Source organism: Bos indicus x Bos taurus, chromosome 26, assembly GCF_003369695.1.
Source record: "Bos indicus x Bos taurus breed Angus x Brahman F1 hybrid chromosome 26, Bos_hybrid_MaternalHap_v2.0, whole genome shotgun sequence".
Classification (NCBI taxonomy): Eukaryota; Metazoa; Chordata; class Mammalia; order Artiodactyla; family Bovidae; genus Bos; species Bos indicus x Bos taurus.
Genome location: NC_040101.1, coordinates 212618 through 227237, shown reverse-complemented (window position 1 = coordinate 227237; position 14620 = coordinate 212618). Strand labels below are relative to the sequence as shown.

The 14620-nt window shown below is 50.0% G+C and overlaps 1 protein-coding gene and 1 long non-coding RNA gene across 2 annotated transcripts in view; one reads left to right on the top strand and one right to left on the bottom strand.

The window, feature by feature from the left end:
* Nucleotides 1-3334: 3334 nt before the first annotated feature.
* Nucleotides 3335-4636, bottom strand: LOC113884159 (olfactory receptor 226-like). The gene has a single exon (XM_027528386.1). The coding sequence runs from the start codon at nt 4379-4381 to the stop codon at nt 3335-3337; it is 1047 nt and encodes a 348-aa protein (XP_027384187.1). The 5' UTR covers nt 4382-4636.
* An 83-nt stretch (nt 4637-4719) lies between these two features.
* Nucleotides 4720-14620, top strand: part of LOC113884444 — a 42066-nt gene continuing 32165 nt past the window's right edge. Inside the window, exon 1 of the long non-coding RNA XR_003508868.1 lies at nt 4720-8487. This is a non-coding gene — a long non-coding RNA (uncharacterized LOC113884444). The remainder of the gene's footprint in view (nt 8488-14620) is intronic.

Here is a 14620-nt window from a genome sequence, read left to right as displayed (position 1 = left end):
TACTGGTCTCATTGGTGGCCATGGAGCTTCCCGGCAGGATGAAGATGTGCCACAGTCCACAGGCCTGAGCAAAAACGAGCCATTTCTTAATTTTTAAATGTCTTTTTTTTAAGTTTTTTTTTAATTGAAATATATTTGACACGTAAAAAATTGAAGAGGAACTAAAGAGCCTCCTGGTGAGAGTGAGAGGGGAGGGGAAACGGCTTAAAGAGCCTCCTGGTGAGAGTGAGAGGGGAGGGGAAACGGCCTAAAGAGCCTCCTGGTGAGAGTGAGAGGGGAGAGGGGAAACGGCCTAAAGAGCCTCCTGGTGAGAGTGAGAGGGGAGAGGGGAAACGGCTTAAAGAGCCTCCTGGTGAGAGTGAGAGGGGAGAGGGGAAACGTTGGCTTAAAGCTCAACATTCAGAAAACCATGAAGACCATGGCATCTGGTCCCATCACTTCATGGGAAATAGATGGGGGAACAGTGGAAACAGTGGCAGACTTTATTTTGGGGGGCTCCAAAATCACTGCAGATGGTGACTGCAGCCATGAAATTAAAAGACGCTTACTCCTTGGAAGGAAAGTTATGATCAACTTAGACAGCATATTAAAAAGCAGAGACATTACTTTGCCAACAAAGGTCCGTCTAGTCAAGGCTATGGTTTTTCCAGTAGTCATGTATGGATGTGAGTGTTAGACTATAAAGAAAGCTGAGTGCTGAAGAATTGATGCTTTTGAACTGTGGTGTTGGAGAAGACTCTTGAGAGTCCCTTGGACTGCAAGGAGATCCAAGCAGTCCATCCAAAAAGAGACCAGTCCTGGGTGTTCATTGGAAGGACTGATGTTGAAGCTGAAGCTCCAATACTTTGGCCACCTTATGCGAAGAACTAACCCATTTGAAAAGACCCTGATGCTGGGAAAGATTGAGGGCAGGAGGAGAAGGGGACGACAGAGGATGAGATGGTTGGATGTCATCACTGACTCAATGGACATCAGTTTGGGTAGACTCGGGCAGTTGGTGATGGACAGGGAGGCCTGGCGTGCTGCAATTCATGGGGTCGCAAAGAGTTGGACATGACTGAGTGGCTGAACTGAACTGAACTGACACATAACATTTTGTAAATTTAAGATGTCCACCATGTTGATCTGATACACTTACATATTGTTATGTGATTTGATTTCCATCAACATTCATTTGTGGGGGAAAATGCCAAGAAAGCTAGTCATAGAAATGACTTTTTAAACTTGATTAAAGCTATGTTTCAGATAAACCCTCAGCAGATATCATATTTAGTGGAGAGCCTTTAAATATGTTTTGTCAAAAATTATGAGCAAGGAACGCTTCCTACTTTCACCACTTCTGTTGATCACAGGCCTGAGCCCAGGAGACAGCCGTGCCCTGGAGAAGCTGTGGACTCTGTGGTCGACCACTCACCCCCAACGCCCGGAACTGGGGAGCCCTCGCCTCTGCAGAGCGGGGGAAGCAGAGTGTGCTCTGAGGGTGCTGGGCAGGGCTCTGTTCCCCAAGGAGGGGCCGCAGAGCCCGCACATCTCCCCTCCCCTTCCTCCGCTGAGGACTGCGGCCTCGGTGCTGGGAGCTGCTGCCGCCCTCTGAGGACTGTAGGCTGGACACATAGGCCAGAGGGTGGGTGGAAGGTGGGGAGGGGCGTTCTGGGTCCAAGGTGCTCAGTGGGGCTGCTCTGCTTGCCGTGCACTGCCCACAGCCTGACTGCTTGTCCCCGTTGGTGCAAGAGATTGCTACCTGCATATTTTGTGACTGCAGCTGCATGAGTGTCTTATGGCAGATAAAACTTATGGTAGAAAGTCTCTACCAAAACAAGAAATAGTAGAAGATAAAATGCCATTCACAGTAACAATGGACTCTATAAAAAACCTCCCAGAATGCAAAGGATCTTTATGGCAAAAATAAACAGACCATTAAGGAACATAAAGGAAGACCCGCATAAATGGGAGAAACAGAGGCAGCGCAGCTGGGTGCCCGCCTGGGCCTCCTTCAGACTCAGCCCTAGGTGAGTGTGTGATTCCAGTAAGAATCTCAGCAGAGTTCTTAAAGGAACCTACTGTTGACTGAATTGTGGCCTCACCATTCATATTTTGAAATCCTGTCCCCAGCACCTAAGAATGTGATTATATTTGGAGATGGGTCTTTACAGAGGTTAAAAAAGTTGAAGTCATCAGCGTGGTCCTGACCCAATATGACTAGTGTCCTTATAAGAGGGGATAAGAGGAGATTGGGTCACAGACACGCACCCAGGGATGACCACATGAGGGTGGCTGGTTACAAGCCATGGGTACGGGCCTCAGAGGAAACCAACGCTGCTGCTGCTAAGTCGCTTCAGTCGTGTCCGACTCTGCGACCCCATGGACGGCAGCCCACCAGGCTCCCCCGTCCCTGGGATTCTCCAGGCAAGAACACTGGAGCGGGTTGCCATTTCCTTCTCCAGTCCATGAAAGTGAAAGTGGATTCGCTCAGTTGTGTCCGACTCTTTGCAACCCCACGGACTGCAGCCTACCAGGCTCCTCCGTCCATGGGATTTTCCAGGCAAGAGTACTGGAGTGGGGTGCCATTGCCTTCTCCGAAACCAGTGCTGCTGATACCTTATCTCAGATTCCAGGCTCCAGAATTGTGAGAAAATGAATTTCTGGTGTATAAGCCAGCCTGTCCGTGGTACTGTTTTTTCCCTGTGCCTTATAGCTTGTGGGATCTTAGATCCCCAGCCAAGGACTGAAGCACAGAACCTAACCACTGTACTGCCAGAGACGTCCCTGTGGTACTCTGTTATGGCAGCCCAAGCAAACTAAGGAACTCAGGGGCTCATACAAAAAGATAAAAGTCAAATTTAAACAAATTTTGAAAAAGCAGTTCAAAGAAGAGGGATTCACCATGTCAGATATTAAGAACTTGCAGACACCATGGTGACAAAGCAATCTAGACAGAAGACAGACCAGTACAGAAAGCAGGTTGTCAGGGACAGAACGCAGGAGCTTGTACATGTGCACAGGAAAGAAACAAGACTGGGAATTTGATAGAGAAAAGGGAGACTGTGAGAAGAACCAGATAGAAATTCTAAAACTAAAGTACATCAGAGAGCCGAGCCCGGCTCATCCCGGGCTGAGGAGCTGTCCCCTGCTCTGGTGCTGAAGTTCCCTGAAAGTGGCAGCTGGCACCTTTGAAGTTTGGCTGCTGCTACTGTGTCTCAGGATGAGGGAGGAGGAGAGGAGCTCGCTGGCTGTGCTGGTGGGAGAGAGCTGTGGCCCACCTGGTGCGTGGGCTGGTGGCGGTGAGCAGATGACAGGGTGGGAGGGTTTGAAGTTCCTCCTCCTGCCGCTGGTGCTAGGAGGGGCCGGGAGCCCAGTGGAGTTTGGCCAGGGCCTCGTGGATGTCATGGTTCTGGAGGCAGTAGATGATGGGGTTGAGCAGTGGGGTCACAATGGAGTAGACCACAGACACCAGTTTGTTGAGGTCAAAGGAGCTGATGGCGTGAGGCCGGGCGTACATGAAGATGGTGGTGGTGCAGAAGAGGGCCACCAGCATCAGGTGGGAAGCGCAGGTGGAGAAGGCCTTCTGGCGGCCAGCTGCTCCTGGGGTCCTCAGCACCGTGGCCACGATGTGGGTGTAGGAGATCACAGTCGCCAGCAGGGAGGTGGCGAGCACAGCGAGGGCTGCCACGAAGTCCAGCACCTCGATGGTGGCGGTGTCAGAGCAGGAGAGCTGCAGCAGGGGTGAGATGTCACAGAAAAAGTGGTTGAGGACGTTGGGGCCGCAGAACCTGAGGCGGGAGATGAGAGCCGTGGACATGCAGGAGGCTAGGAAGCCACCCAGCCAGGCGCCGAGGGCCAGGTGCAGGCAGAGCCTCGAGTCCATGATGGCTGGGTAGTGCAGGGGGTGACAGATGGCCAGGTACCGGTCACAGGCCATGGTGGCCAGGAGGAAGCACTCGGAGGAGCCAAGGGAGAGGAAGAGGAAGAGTTGGGTGAGGCAGCCTGAGAAGGAGATCGTCCTTGCTGAGGCCGAGAGGCCAGCCAGCAGCTTGGGGATGGTGACTGAGGTGTAGAGGGTCTCCAGCACTGACAGATTGGCCAGGAAGAAGTACATGGGTGTGTGCAGTCGACGGCTGGCTCTGATGGTCACCATAACGACCAGGTTCTCCAGGATGGTCACCATGTAGATGGTGAGGAATGACCCGAACAGCAGCCCCCGCACGTGGCACAGCTCTGGGAAGCCCAGCAGGATGAACTCTGTCACTGACGTCTCCGTGGAATTGCTCATAGCCTTCTTGGCAGGGAGGTCACTTCTGAGCGCCTTGGAACAGTGGAGAGAGGCAGGTGTGATGTGTGCTGGGCAGGGGACTGGGTCCTGGGAGCTGGGTGGGGGCACCATAACCCCTTCTCAAAGTTGCTGCAGCACTGACCACCCCCCATCCTTAACCCAACACACACTTCACCCTGAGCAAACCCCTGGCAGGGGGGCCCCACCTGCACACAAGTGAGCACAAGCATACCTCTCACGTCCACTCTCACGTGGAAGCTCTCAGGTGTGCACTGCTGCCTGTCCCAGCACTGTGCACACAGCCACATGTGGGAGTGTGCATGCCCACGTGCACACACACACACCTAAGTGCATGCCGGTGCACACACACCCAGGCACAACGCACACATGCACACACCCAGGTGCACTCCTGCACACACCCCCAGGCGCATGCACACGCACACATTCAGGTTCACACACACACCCATGTACATGCACACACACAGGCCCGCGTGTGCACACTGCAGGGAGGAGGCCCGCTCTGTGTGCTTGGAGTGCTGTCCTAGCTGTGTGTCCCCACGCTCCCTGGCCTTCTCCATGTGGGCCCCAGAGCACCGCTTCTCCTCACTGTTCTCTGGCCAGGGCTGCTCATCCTCAGGAAGGACACCACTTCCATCAGAAGGCCAGTGGGATCTCCAGGTCTGAGCAAAATCTGGGCCTCAGATTTGTGGGCCTGGGGCTGGGGGTGGGGGGAGGGTTCATCCCCACATTTGGTTTCCCCACGTGGACCTGTCTTGAGCTGGCCTGAGGTCTGTATCCTGTGTTTTCTGAGCTTGAAAGTGGCCTTTGGGAGACGGTGGAAGCGGTCCACTCAGAGCCTTTCAGGGGCCGGGTGGTTTGGGACTTTTAGGCCAGGACACCCAGGAGCTGGGTGTCTGAAGGATGGATAGGCAGCAGGGAGGCGGCAGGCTGGGGCAGAGCTGGTTCCCGGCCAGCAGGCCCGGCCTCCGGGGCTTCCACACCTCCTCAGCCCCTCCCCTCACCGGCAGGACCAGGGAGCCCCGTGGGAGGTGGAGGGGATTCCCGGGGCAAGTGGAATTCTTGGGCGACGCTCAGCCTCTTCCTCCTATGTTTACCTGTCCTGCACAGAGGCTGAACCGTGGTGCTCCTGTCTCACCTCGAAGGGGCTCGGGGACCCCCACTGACAGCAGTGGTGCTCAGCCCTGTGGGGAGGGGCTGTAGGAAGGCCCTGGGGGCGCAGGGGGGAGCAGAGAGAATGGAGGGTGCCCCAGTCTCTGGGGATATGAGACCATCAGCGACGTGGCAGAAGAGGCTGAGCCTGCAAAGGGTCTGCAGAACCTGGGTTGGTGCCAGTCTGGACCCAGGGCATCAGAGCTGGGGCTCCAGGAGGCCTCCTCTCTGGGCCGAGCGGTTTGGTGGTGTGTGTCAGGGGAACTCGGAAAGCCTGCCCCTCTAGCACCCCCAAGCCCTTTGCTTTGAGACCAGCCTCCCTTCCCCTCTCCTTGCTGAAGGTGCACCTCCACGTCTCTGCAGGTCTCCAGCCAGGGCCTGGAGAAGCATGCCGAGTCTCCCCCGCTTGCCTTGTGGCCAGGTGGCTTTTATGGTGCTCATTAGTGGCCTTGCCACCCCCCTGGCTTCCTGGAGGACTTTAATTGAGATTTCTCACCCCTGTGGGACTCTCAGAGCAATCTGCAGGGTCCCCAGGGGGAATGTAAGAAGGGAATATGAAGTAAAGGGTGGGGGCTTCCCGCCTTCCCCTCGGGACAAACAATCTGGCCTGCTGCCTGCCTTCCAGGTGCCCTGGCCCTGGTGAGGCCCATCCTGAGACTCTCAGCCTCAAGGCCCTTTCCTGAGGTTCAAAGGGGAGTGGATGCTACCCAGTAGCATTCATTTTATTTCCTTCCCACACTTGGCATTTATCTATTCATTTAGTTGTAAAATAATGGAACTCTTGTAAACCTATTCTCAACTCGAGACCTAGGAAGTGGCTACTAAGTGGCCCCAGCTTCCCCCCACTCTCCAGGGACCACTCGTGGGGTTCCCCTGCTGCCTGAAGCATTTTAATTATAGATATCGCTTAGTTTTGCTTGTGTGCAAACCCTATGACAAAGGGTCTCATGCTGCCTGCTGTCTTCTGGGTCTTGCTTTTTTGTACGAAGAGCCTTTCTCTTCTTGGTAGCTGTTCTGCATTCGTTCTGACACCTGAGCAGTAACGTTCTGCCATGTCCGCCTGCGTCACAGTTGGTGACCTCGACCTTTGGGCACAGCCCCTGAGCGCCACGCACCAGGATTTCTCTTGGAGCTACACGGACGAGCGGGAGCGCTGGGGGTGAACTTCACATGCAACGTGACAAGAAAATGCCAAGTTCTCTCCTCAGAGTGGCTGTGTGACTTACACTCCTACAATTGAACCACATCCTTTCCGACAGATGGTGTGGTGGATTTCCTAATCTCTGCCAATGTAGAGGGTAAAAATGGTGTTGCACTATGAATTGCCTCTCTCTGCTGCACTTGGCATGGTTAGTGTCAATGAGGGTTTCTGCTTCTGTGAGATGCCTGTGAGTGTGTGTCTTTTGCCCATTTCTCTCCACATTTTACTTATTGATTTGCAGGAGTTCTTTATACACTCTTTTCTAAATTTCTTTATTGAGGTTTAATTTACACAGTGAAGTGCACAGATCTTAGATGCTAAGTTTGGTGAATTTTGATGAATGCACAGATGTGTGAACCTGCACCTCATCAAGATACAAACTTCCTTCAGCTTAGAAGCACCCTGCACGCTCCTTCCCAGTCAACCCTTCACCCCCCACTTCGAGGCAACGCTGCTCTGAGTCTTTTCTTCGTGGATTACTTATTTTCTAGACTGTGACAGAACGGAACCATCCAGTACCCCCTCTCTGTCTGGCTTCTGTCAGCATGTTTTGAGGATGTGTGTTCCAGTATACGGGTAGAACATGGTTATCTGGAAGAGTGTTTTAATATTTTCAAATGTTTGGAGATTTTCTGGACGTATTTTTGTTATTGATTTACTTTAACGAGAGCACACTTGGCATGAATCTGAACCCTGTGAGTGTGAGATTCCTGTTACACTCGAGAACATGGGCCTGTGTTGGTGAGGGACCTGGGTTCACGGGTCTGTTTCTGGGTTCTGCTCCGCTCCGTTTGTCTCTGGGTTTGTCGTCTCTCTGATTCTGCACTGCCTCAATTGCGACAGCTTTGTAGGTTTGAAACCAGCTGGTGTGGATGCTCGGACTACTCTTGCTTTTCAAAATAATTTTTCCTCTTTCAGTTCCTTAGCCTTTCCGTAAATTTTAGATTCAGCTGGTTGATTTTATGCAGTGTTCTGTTGTGATTTTTATTGGAGTTGACCATAATCTAGATCAGTTTGGGGAGAATTAACATCTTTACAATATCGAGTCTTCCAATCCATGAATGTGGTCTATCTCTTCATTTCTTGGTTCATCTTTGATTCCTTTCATCAGTATGTTATCATTTTTATGATGTTTTGCAAACATATTTTTCCCAGTTTATGTCTTTTCTCGTTTCTTTAAGATGACTTTTGATGAACAGAAGTCCTTGGTTTTTCAAAATTATTTTAGAACAGTTTAGATTTATAGAAAAGTTGCAAAGATAGTAAGACAGTTCCCATACATCCCACGCAGAGCTTCTCCTGACGCTGAGGTCTTACATTAGTGTGGGGGTGTGTTTGTTACAATTTACGAACCAATGTGACACATTATTGTCACCTACAGTGCGCACCTTACTCGGCTCTCCTGAGTTTGCGCCCATGTCTTTCTTTCCGTGCCCGGCTCCCGTCCAGGATGGCATCGCATTCGGTTGTCATGTTCCCTTAGTTCCGCTTGGCTGTGGGCTTCGCATACTTTTTTTTTTTTTGACAATTTTGAGGAGTTTGGTAATCTATTTGATAGGATGTCCGCAAACTGGGGCTTGTCTCATGTTGTTCCCATGATTAAACCGAGGTTATGGGTCTTTGGGAGGAAGACTGTGGAGATAAAGTGCCCTTCTCATCATGTTGTGTCTAGACCCACAGCATCAGCAGGGCCGTCACTGCTGTTGACCCTGAGCACGGGGCTCAGGCCGCGAGTCCTTTCCTGCCACGGCGCCCTCCTGCATGCACAGTGTCCTCTCTGGAAGGAGGCCGTCACATCAGCCCACATTTAAGGGTCATACTCTCCCTCCTTGAGACAGATACAGAGGTAAATGACTTGCAGTTCTTCTGCATGGAAAATTTGTCTTTTCTACCCTTTTCTTTCTTTATCCAATCATTCATTTATATCAGTATAGACTCACGGGCATTTGTTTCATATTTTGGTTTATACTCTGATACTATTCTGATTATCTGTTGCTTGAAATATGATAGGTAGCGTTTTGAGTCTGGCTTCTTTCGTCTAGCCTGATGTTCTCAGGGTCATCCACACTGTGGCCCAAATCAGTGCTTCACTCCTTTTTGTGGCTGGATCATATGCTGTTGTAAGTGTGTGCCGCCTTCTCCTTCTCGGTCCACCTCTTAGGGTTATTTGTACCTTCCGGCTGTTGTAAACAGGCTGCTGTGGACGCCTGTGGACAAACACTTGCTTGAGTACCAGTCTTCAGCTCTCTTGGACATATATCCACGAGTGGGATGGCTGGGTCACGTGAGAATTCTATGTTTAACTTTTTGAGAAACGCCGAATTATTGTCCATAGAGGCTGCGCCATTTTATGTTCTTATCAGAGAGGTACAGGCCTTCCAATTTCTCTACGTTCTCACCAACACTTGGTATTTTCTGTTTTTTAAAAATATATAGCTACCCTAGTGGGTGTGAAGTGGTACCTCATTGTGGTTTTTATGTGCATTTCCTTGGTGACTGATGACACGAAGCATCTTTCCACATTGGCGCTCTGTACATCTTCTTTGGAGAAATGTCTATTCAAGTCCTGGCTCATTTTGGATTGGATTGTTTGTCTTTTAGTTTTTGAGTTGTAAGAGTTTTTTATGTAGTTTACATACAAGGCCCCTATTAGACATATGATTTGCAATGTTTATCCCGTTTTGTATGTTTTGCTTTCTTGATAGTGTTCTTTGGTGCACAAAGCTCTTGATCTTTGTGAATTCCAGTTCATCTGTCTTTTCTTTTGTTGTTCTTGCTTTTCGTGTTTTATCTAAGAATCCTTTGCCAAATCCAAGGTCCTAAAGATTTACTTGTATGTTTTCTTTTGAGGGTTTTATAGTTTTAACTCTCCTATTTTCATTCTTGATCCATTTTGAGTTCATTTTTGTATCTTGTGAGAGGTGGGAGTTGGACTGCATTCTCCTGCAGATGGAGATTTGTTGAGAGGCTACTCTTTCCTCATTGAGTGGTCTTGGTACCCTTGTCAAAAACCAATTGACCATAGATGTGTGGGTCTACTTCTCAACTATCAAGCCTATTCTGTTGGTCTATAGTCTGTCTTATGTGAATCCCAGAGTTTTGGGTAATAGCTTTGTAAGTTTTGAAATCAGAAAGTGAGTCATATAATTTTGTTCTTTTTCAAGGTTGTCTTGGCTTTTGGGGCCCCTTGCTATTCCATATTAATTTAGAATCAGTTTTTCCAATTTTGAAAGAAAGGCTGTTAAGATTTTGATAGGTGTTTCACTGAGTCTATAGCTCACCTGATGCAGTGTTGCTATGTTAACAATATTAAGTCACTTAACCCGTGAACATAGGCTGTTTTTTCCATTTATTCAGGTTTCCGTTAGTTTTCCCACAGTGTTTTGCAGTCTTCAGTGAGCCTTTCCCTCCCTGGTTAAATTTATTTCTAGATATTTTATTCTTTTGGATGCTGTTACAAATGGAATTGTTTTCCTAATTTCCACTTTGAATTGGTCATTGCTGTTTCAGGAACACAGCCGATTCTGCACGTTGATTTTTCACTCTGAAACTTTGCTGAATTTCTTTATTAATCGTGGTAAGTGTTGGGGTATAGACTCTGGGATTTTCTGATAACGAGTCTGGCTGTCTGGAGACAAGGGTACTGTCAGCTCCTCCTTCCGGGTCGGGCGCCTCTCTCTGTTTACTTGCCCCGTTGCTCTGGGGGGAGCGCTGCTGTCTCACCCCCTTGGCCCTCGCAGCGTCTCCTGCTGATGTCAGCTGTGGGTGTAAGTGTCCTTTATCATGTTGATGAAGGTCTTTTCCATCACTAGTTTTCTGAGTATTTTTATCATGAAAAGATGTTGAATCTTGTCAAATATTTTCCTGCATTGAGTTGATTATGTGTCCTCACCCCTTCATTCTATTAATGTGGTATAAATATTGATTTTTATATTGAATCATCCTTGCATTCCTGGGATGCAAGGTCAAATCCCGCTGGTCACAGTGCGTAACCTTTTAATATGCCATTGGATTTGGTTTTCTTGTATTGAGTTGAGGATTTTGCATCTGTATTTGTAGGTATTGGTGTGGAGTTTTCTTGTGGTGTTTTTGTCTGACCGTCTTATCATGGTCATGCTGGCCTCCCAGAACACATTAGGAAGTGTCCCCCCTTTCTGTTTTTTGGAGAATTTTGAGAAGGGCTGGTGTTGATTCCTCGGTAGCCGTCTGGCAGACTTGGTGAAGCCATCTACCTAGTCCTGGGCTTTCCTCTGTTGGGAGGAGGAGTTACCGATTCAATTTCTGTACCTAATGTAGGTCTGTTCAACTTTTGTATTTCTTTTTGAGTCGGGGTTGGCATCTGTGTGTCCAGGAACCTGCCCCTGTCTTCTAGGTCCTCTGCCCCCTGGCACAGCACTGCTCACAGTGCCCCCTGCTTCCTGTTTGCTCTGTGGAGTCAGCAGTGATGTCGCCACACCCATTTCTTATTGAGTTGGCGGCATCTGCTGTCCCCTTAGGGAAAGGTTTAAAGGTTTGTTGACTTTGCTGATTTTGAGAACTGACTTCTGGTTTTATCGATTCTCTCTGTTGTTCTCTGCTCTCTGTTTCACTTACCACCTTGAGGTTCCTTATTTTCTCCTTTCCACTGACTTTGAGTTAGGTTTGCTCTTCTTTTTCTGGTTCCTTAGTGTTTTAATTTTATTGGTTTGAGATTTTTCTTCTGTTAAAAATGTAGGTGTTCACTCCTGTGTACTTCCCTTTAGTCACACTGCTTCCGTACGTCCCATAAACTGGCATGCTGTGTTTTCATTTTCAAAGATTTCCATCTTTCACAAAATTTTGTATCTGGACTTTATCGTTGAGCATGGTTGGAGGTAGGCACTCATCCCACATCAGTTTTCTAGTATTTGAAGAGTGCTTTCTGTTCTCTGTTATCTGCGCAGCTGCCTCTGTTCTGCGTAACATTCTCTGAATGCCTGACTGTGTTTCTCAGGTTCTGTGTTTGAATCATACTTGTGAATGAGTAGTTAAGGCGCGGACGCCCTCCATGCCCAGGTAGCTGAGGCGCGGACGCCCTCCATGCCCAGGTAGCTGAGGCGCGGACGCCCTCCATGCCCAGGTAGCTGAGGTGTGATGCCCTCCATGCCCAAGTAGTTAAGGCGTGGACACCCTCTATGCCCGGGCACATCTTTTGTGCTGAGTCTAGTCAGTTTCTGTTTCGAGTCTTTCACTTCTTTGTAAAACTTGCAGTTTCCAGGCTCCATCTTCTCCACAGCTGGAGCCTGCCTGACCCCAGATTTTGTCTTTAATACACTGCTGTCCATAAAGGCAATGGGCCTCCCTCCTGTCCTTCTCCCTCTGTCCCTTCCTCCCCATCCCTACCTGGAAGTCCCAGGGGAGAGGCTGGGCTCAGGGAGGGGAGGCCCAGGACCACCCAGTCTGGAAGAAACCCAGCCTCCTCACCTCTGGCCATTGCTTGCTAAGCCACACAGCATCTTGAGGGAGACGTCTGGCTTTAGGCAGCTGGAGGTCACAGAATGAGGTTCATATTTTTTGAGGTTTTCAGGCAGAAGATCAGCAGAGTAAGATGGGGCTGGACCAGAGTTTGGTTCTGTCAGAACCAGGCTCAGAAACTGAGGAGGAATCTGGGTGTGGGACAACCATATGTGGGTTCCCAGGTGTGAGCCAACCCACAGGAGCCCAGGTGTACCCTGAGGCGAGATGGAAGCCTGGTTGTCCTGGGCCCTGAGGGGGCCATGGGGCCTCGAAGGTGGCTGGGAGGTGCTCGGTCAGCGCTGGTTAGCAGAGTGGCCAGCACCACGGACAGCGTCACTCTGCCTGCTGAGAGGGTTTTCCTGGCGGGGCCCTGAGTGGCCAGGGAGAGGGCAGATCCCGACGACTGATGCTGTGAGATGTGCACACGCACTGCCACACACAGACACTCACACCTGTGACTCAAGCGCCGTGTGGGGGCAGTCACGACACACGCACACCATCTGCAGTCGGGGTGGGTTGGACCAGACACGGTTACGGATGGACCGTCTCACACACGTGCAGGTCTGCCCCAATGCACCATAGATTACTTCACTTAAAATGAATTTCCCCCAAACTAAACTAAAGCTGAAGCACATACATAAACATACTCACGTGGATGATATCTGCCCACACTAGATTCATACCAGTTACTCTAGTGATCAATATTCCCAATGATTAATAACCTAAAAGACACAGCTAAAAGCAATATTATCACAAGTTACATATGGTTTCAGCACCTTTGAGTTTAAAACTTCTATTGTGTGTTTTCACATTTTGCCTCTTCAGGGCACATTCAGGGACTTTCCATTTCCATGGAGGAAGTTCTATCTAAAGTTCATGTGTCTGGTGAGTGACATTATTTCTGGCATCTTTTTAACAGCCACTTTCCAGTTTTATCTACTTTCCAGCACCTCCAGGGGTGGGCACACCTGTCACAGGCGACTGCCACCTCCCCCGCCCCTGTTGCCCCTCCCGCTGAGTCGCGCTTTGCTCTCACACTGCGCACTCAGCAGTGACTCCTCTTAGAGAAGGAGAATGAGTCTGACAGAACAGGGGCTTGACTGAAATGTGGTTTATCCATCAGCTTTACCAGGATGTCAGCATTGGAAAGAAATGCTGTGCTGCAGAATCTTTAAAAGGGCAGGTGGTGGCATCATTATTTTTGACCCGGGAGTCCATGTCTTACATGACTTTACAAGGAGACACACACAGGACTTCACGTTTGCAATCAGACAAATTGGAAGCAGCCCCCACACCCGATGATGGGATCCAGGTGGAGGGCGCTTGCCTGGGCAGGGATGCAGACAGAGGCAAGTCACGAGCAGGGCCTGGAAGCATGTCCTAGGCGGTGTGAGCACATCGTGATAAAACAAAACATCCATGAAGAATGTCAGGCGAGTTCCTCACGAGACTATCTTAAGCAGTGACGTCTGGGGGTACAGTGGGACTTAGACTCTGTATATACTTCTTTTTTTTTTTTTTGCATATACTTCTTTGCAGTTAAAATTCCCTAAAAAGCATAAATTTATGTATCACTTTGAAAAATAAAACCAATGATCATACAGTAATGTGGAAACACGTAATAGCAATTATGATGCAGAATTATTTTTTGGATGACTGCTGAAAGATAAAGATTTTCATTACAACTGCCTGTCACAAGTAAAACATGGCTGTCCTTTGTCTCCAACTGTTCCTTAAAATGCATTCAGACGGAGACGTTTCCAAATCGCTGACTTTGCAGACGACTGTCAGGTAAGGGGCGGCCTCCTGTCACTTTGGGCTGCAGAGCAGACTGTCCTGGGAGGCAGACTGTCTGGACAGGACAGCCACGGGGGGTGTGGGGCAGGTGGGCGTTCTGTGGTCAGCACAGAAGCGCACCCCCTCCCCGACAGCGTCCACATCGTCCTCCCGGAACCTGTGAGAGTGCTGCGGCACTCGGACGAGGGCAGCTGGAGCCGGGAGTCCCTGGACGGCCCGAGTGGGCTCTGTGTCATCACAGGGCCCTTAAAGGTGGAAGGGGGCTGGGGGAGACACGACCATAGGAGAGTGTCAGTGAGATGCTGACGGACTGGCTTTGGAAAGGAGGAGGGGCCACAAGCCCAGGAATGCAGCGGCCTTCAGGGAAGAGGTGAGGAAAGCACTCTCCCCCAGAGCCTCCAGAAGGAACCAGATATTCTGGTCCCTGGAATTTAGCCCAGAGAGACCTGCCTGGAACGTCTAAGGTGTAGAGCGTAAGAAAACAAATTTGTGTTGTTCTCGTCCACTTGCGGGTATACGTGTGCTAAGTCACTTCAGCGTGTCTGACTCTTTGCGACCCCATGGACTGTAGCCCTCCAGGCTCCTCTGTCCATGGGACTCTCCAGGCAAGAATACTGGCATGGGTCGCCATGCCCTCCTGCAGGGCTCTTCCGGACCCGGGGATGGAGCGCACGTCTCCTGCACCTCCCGCACGGGCAGGCGGTCTC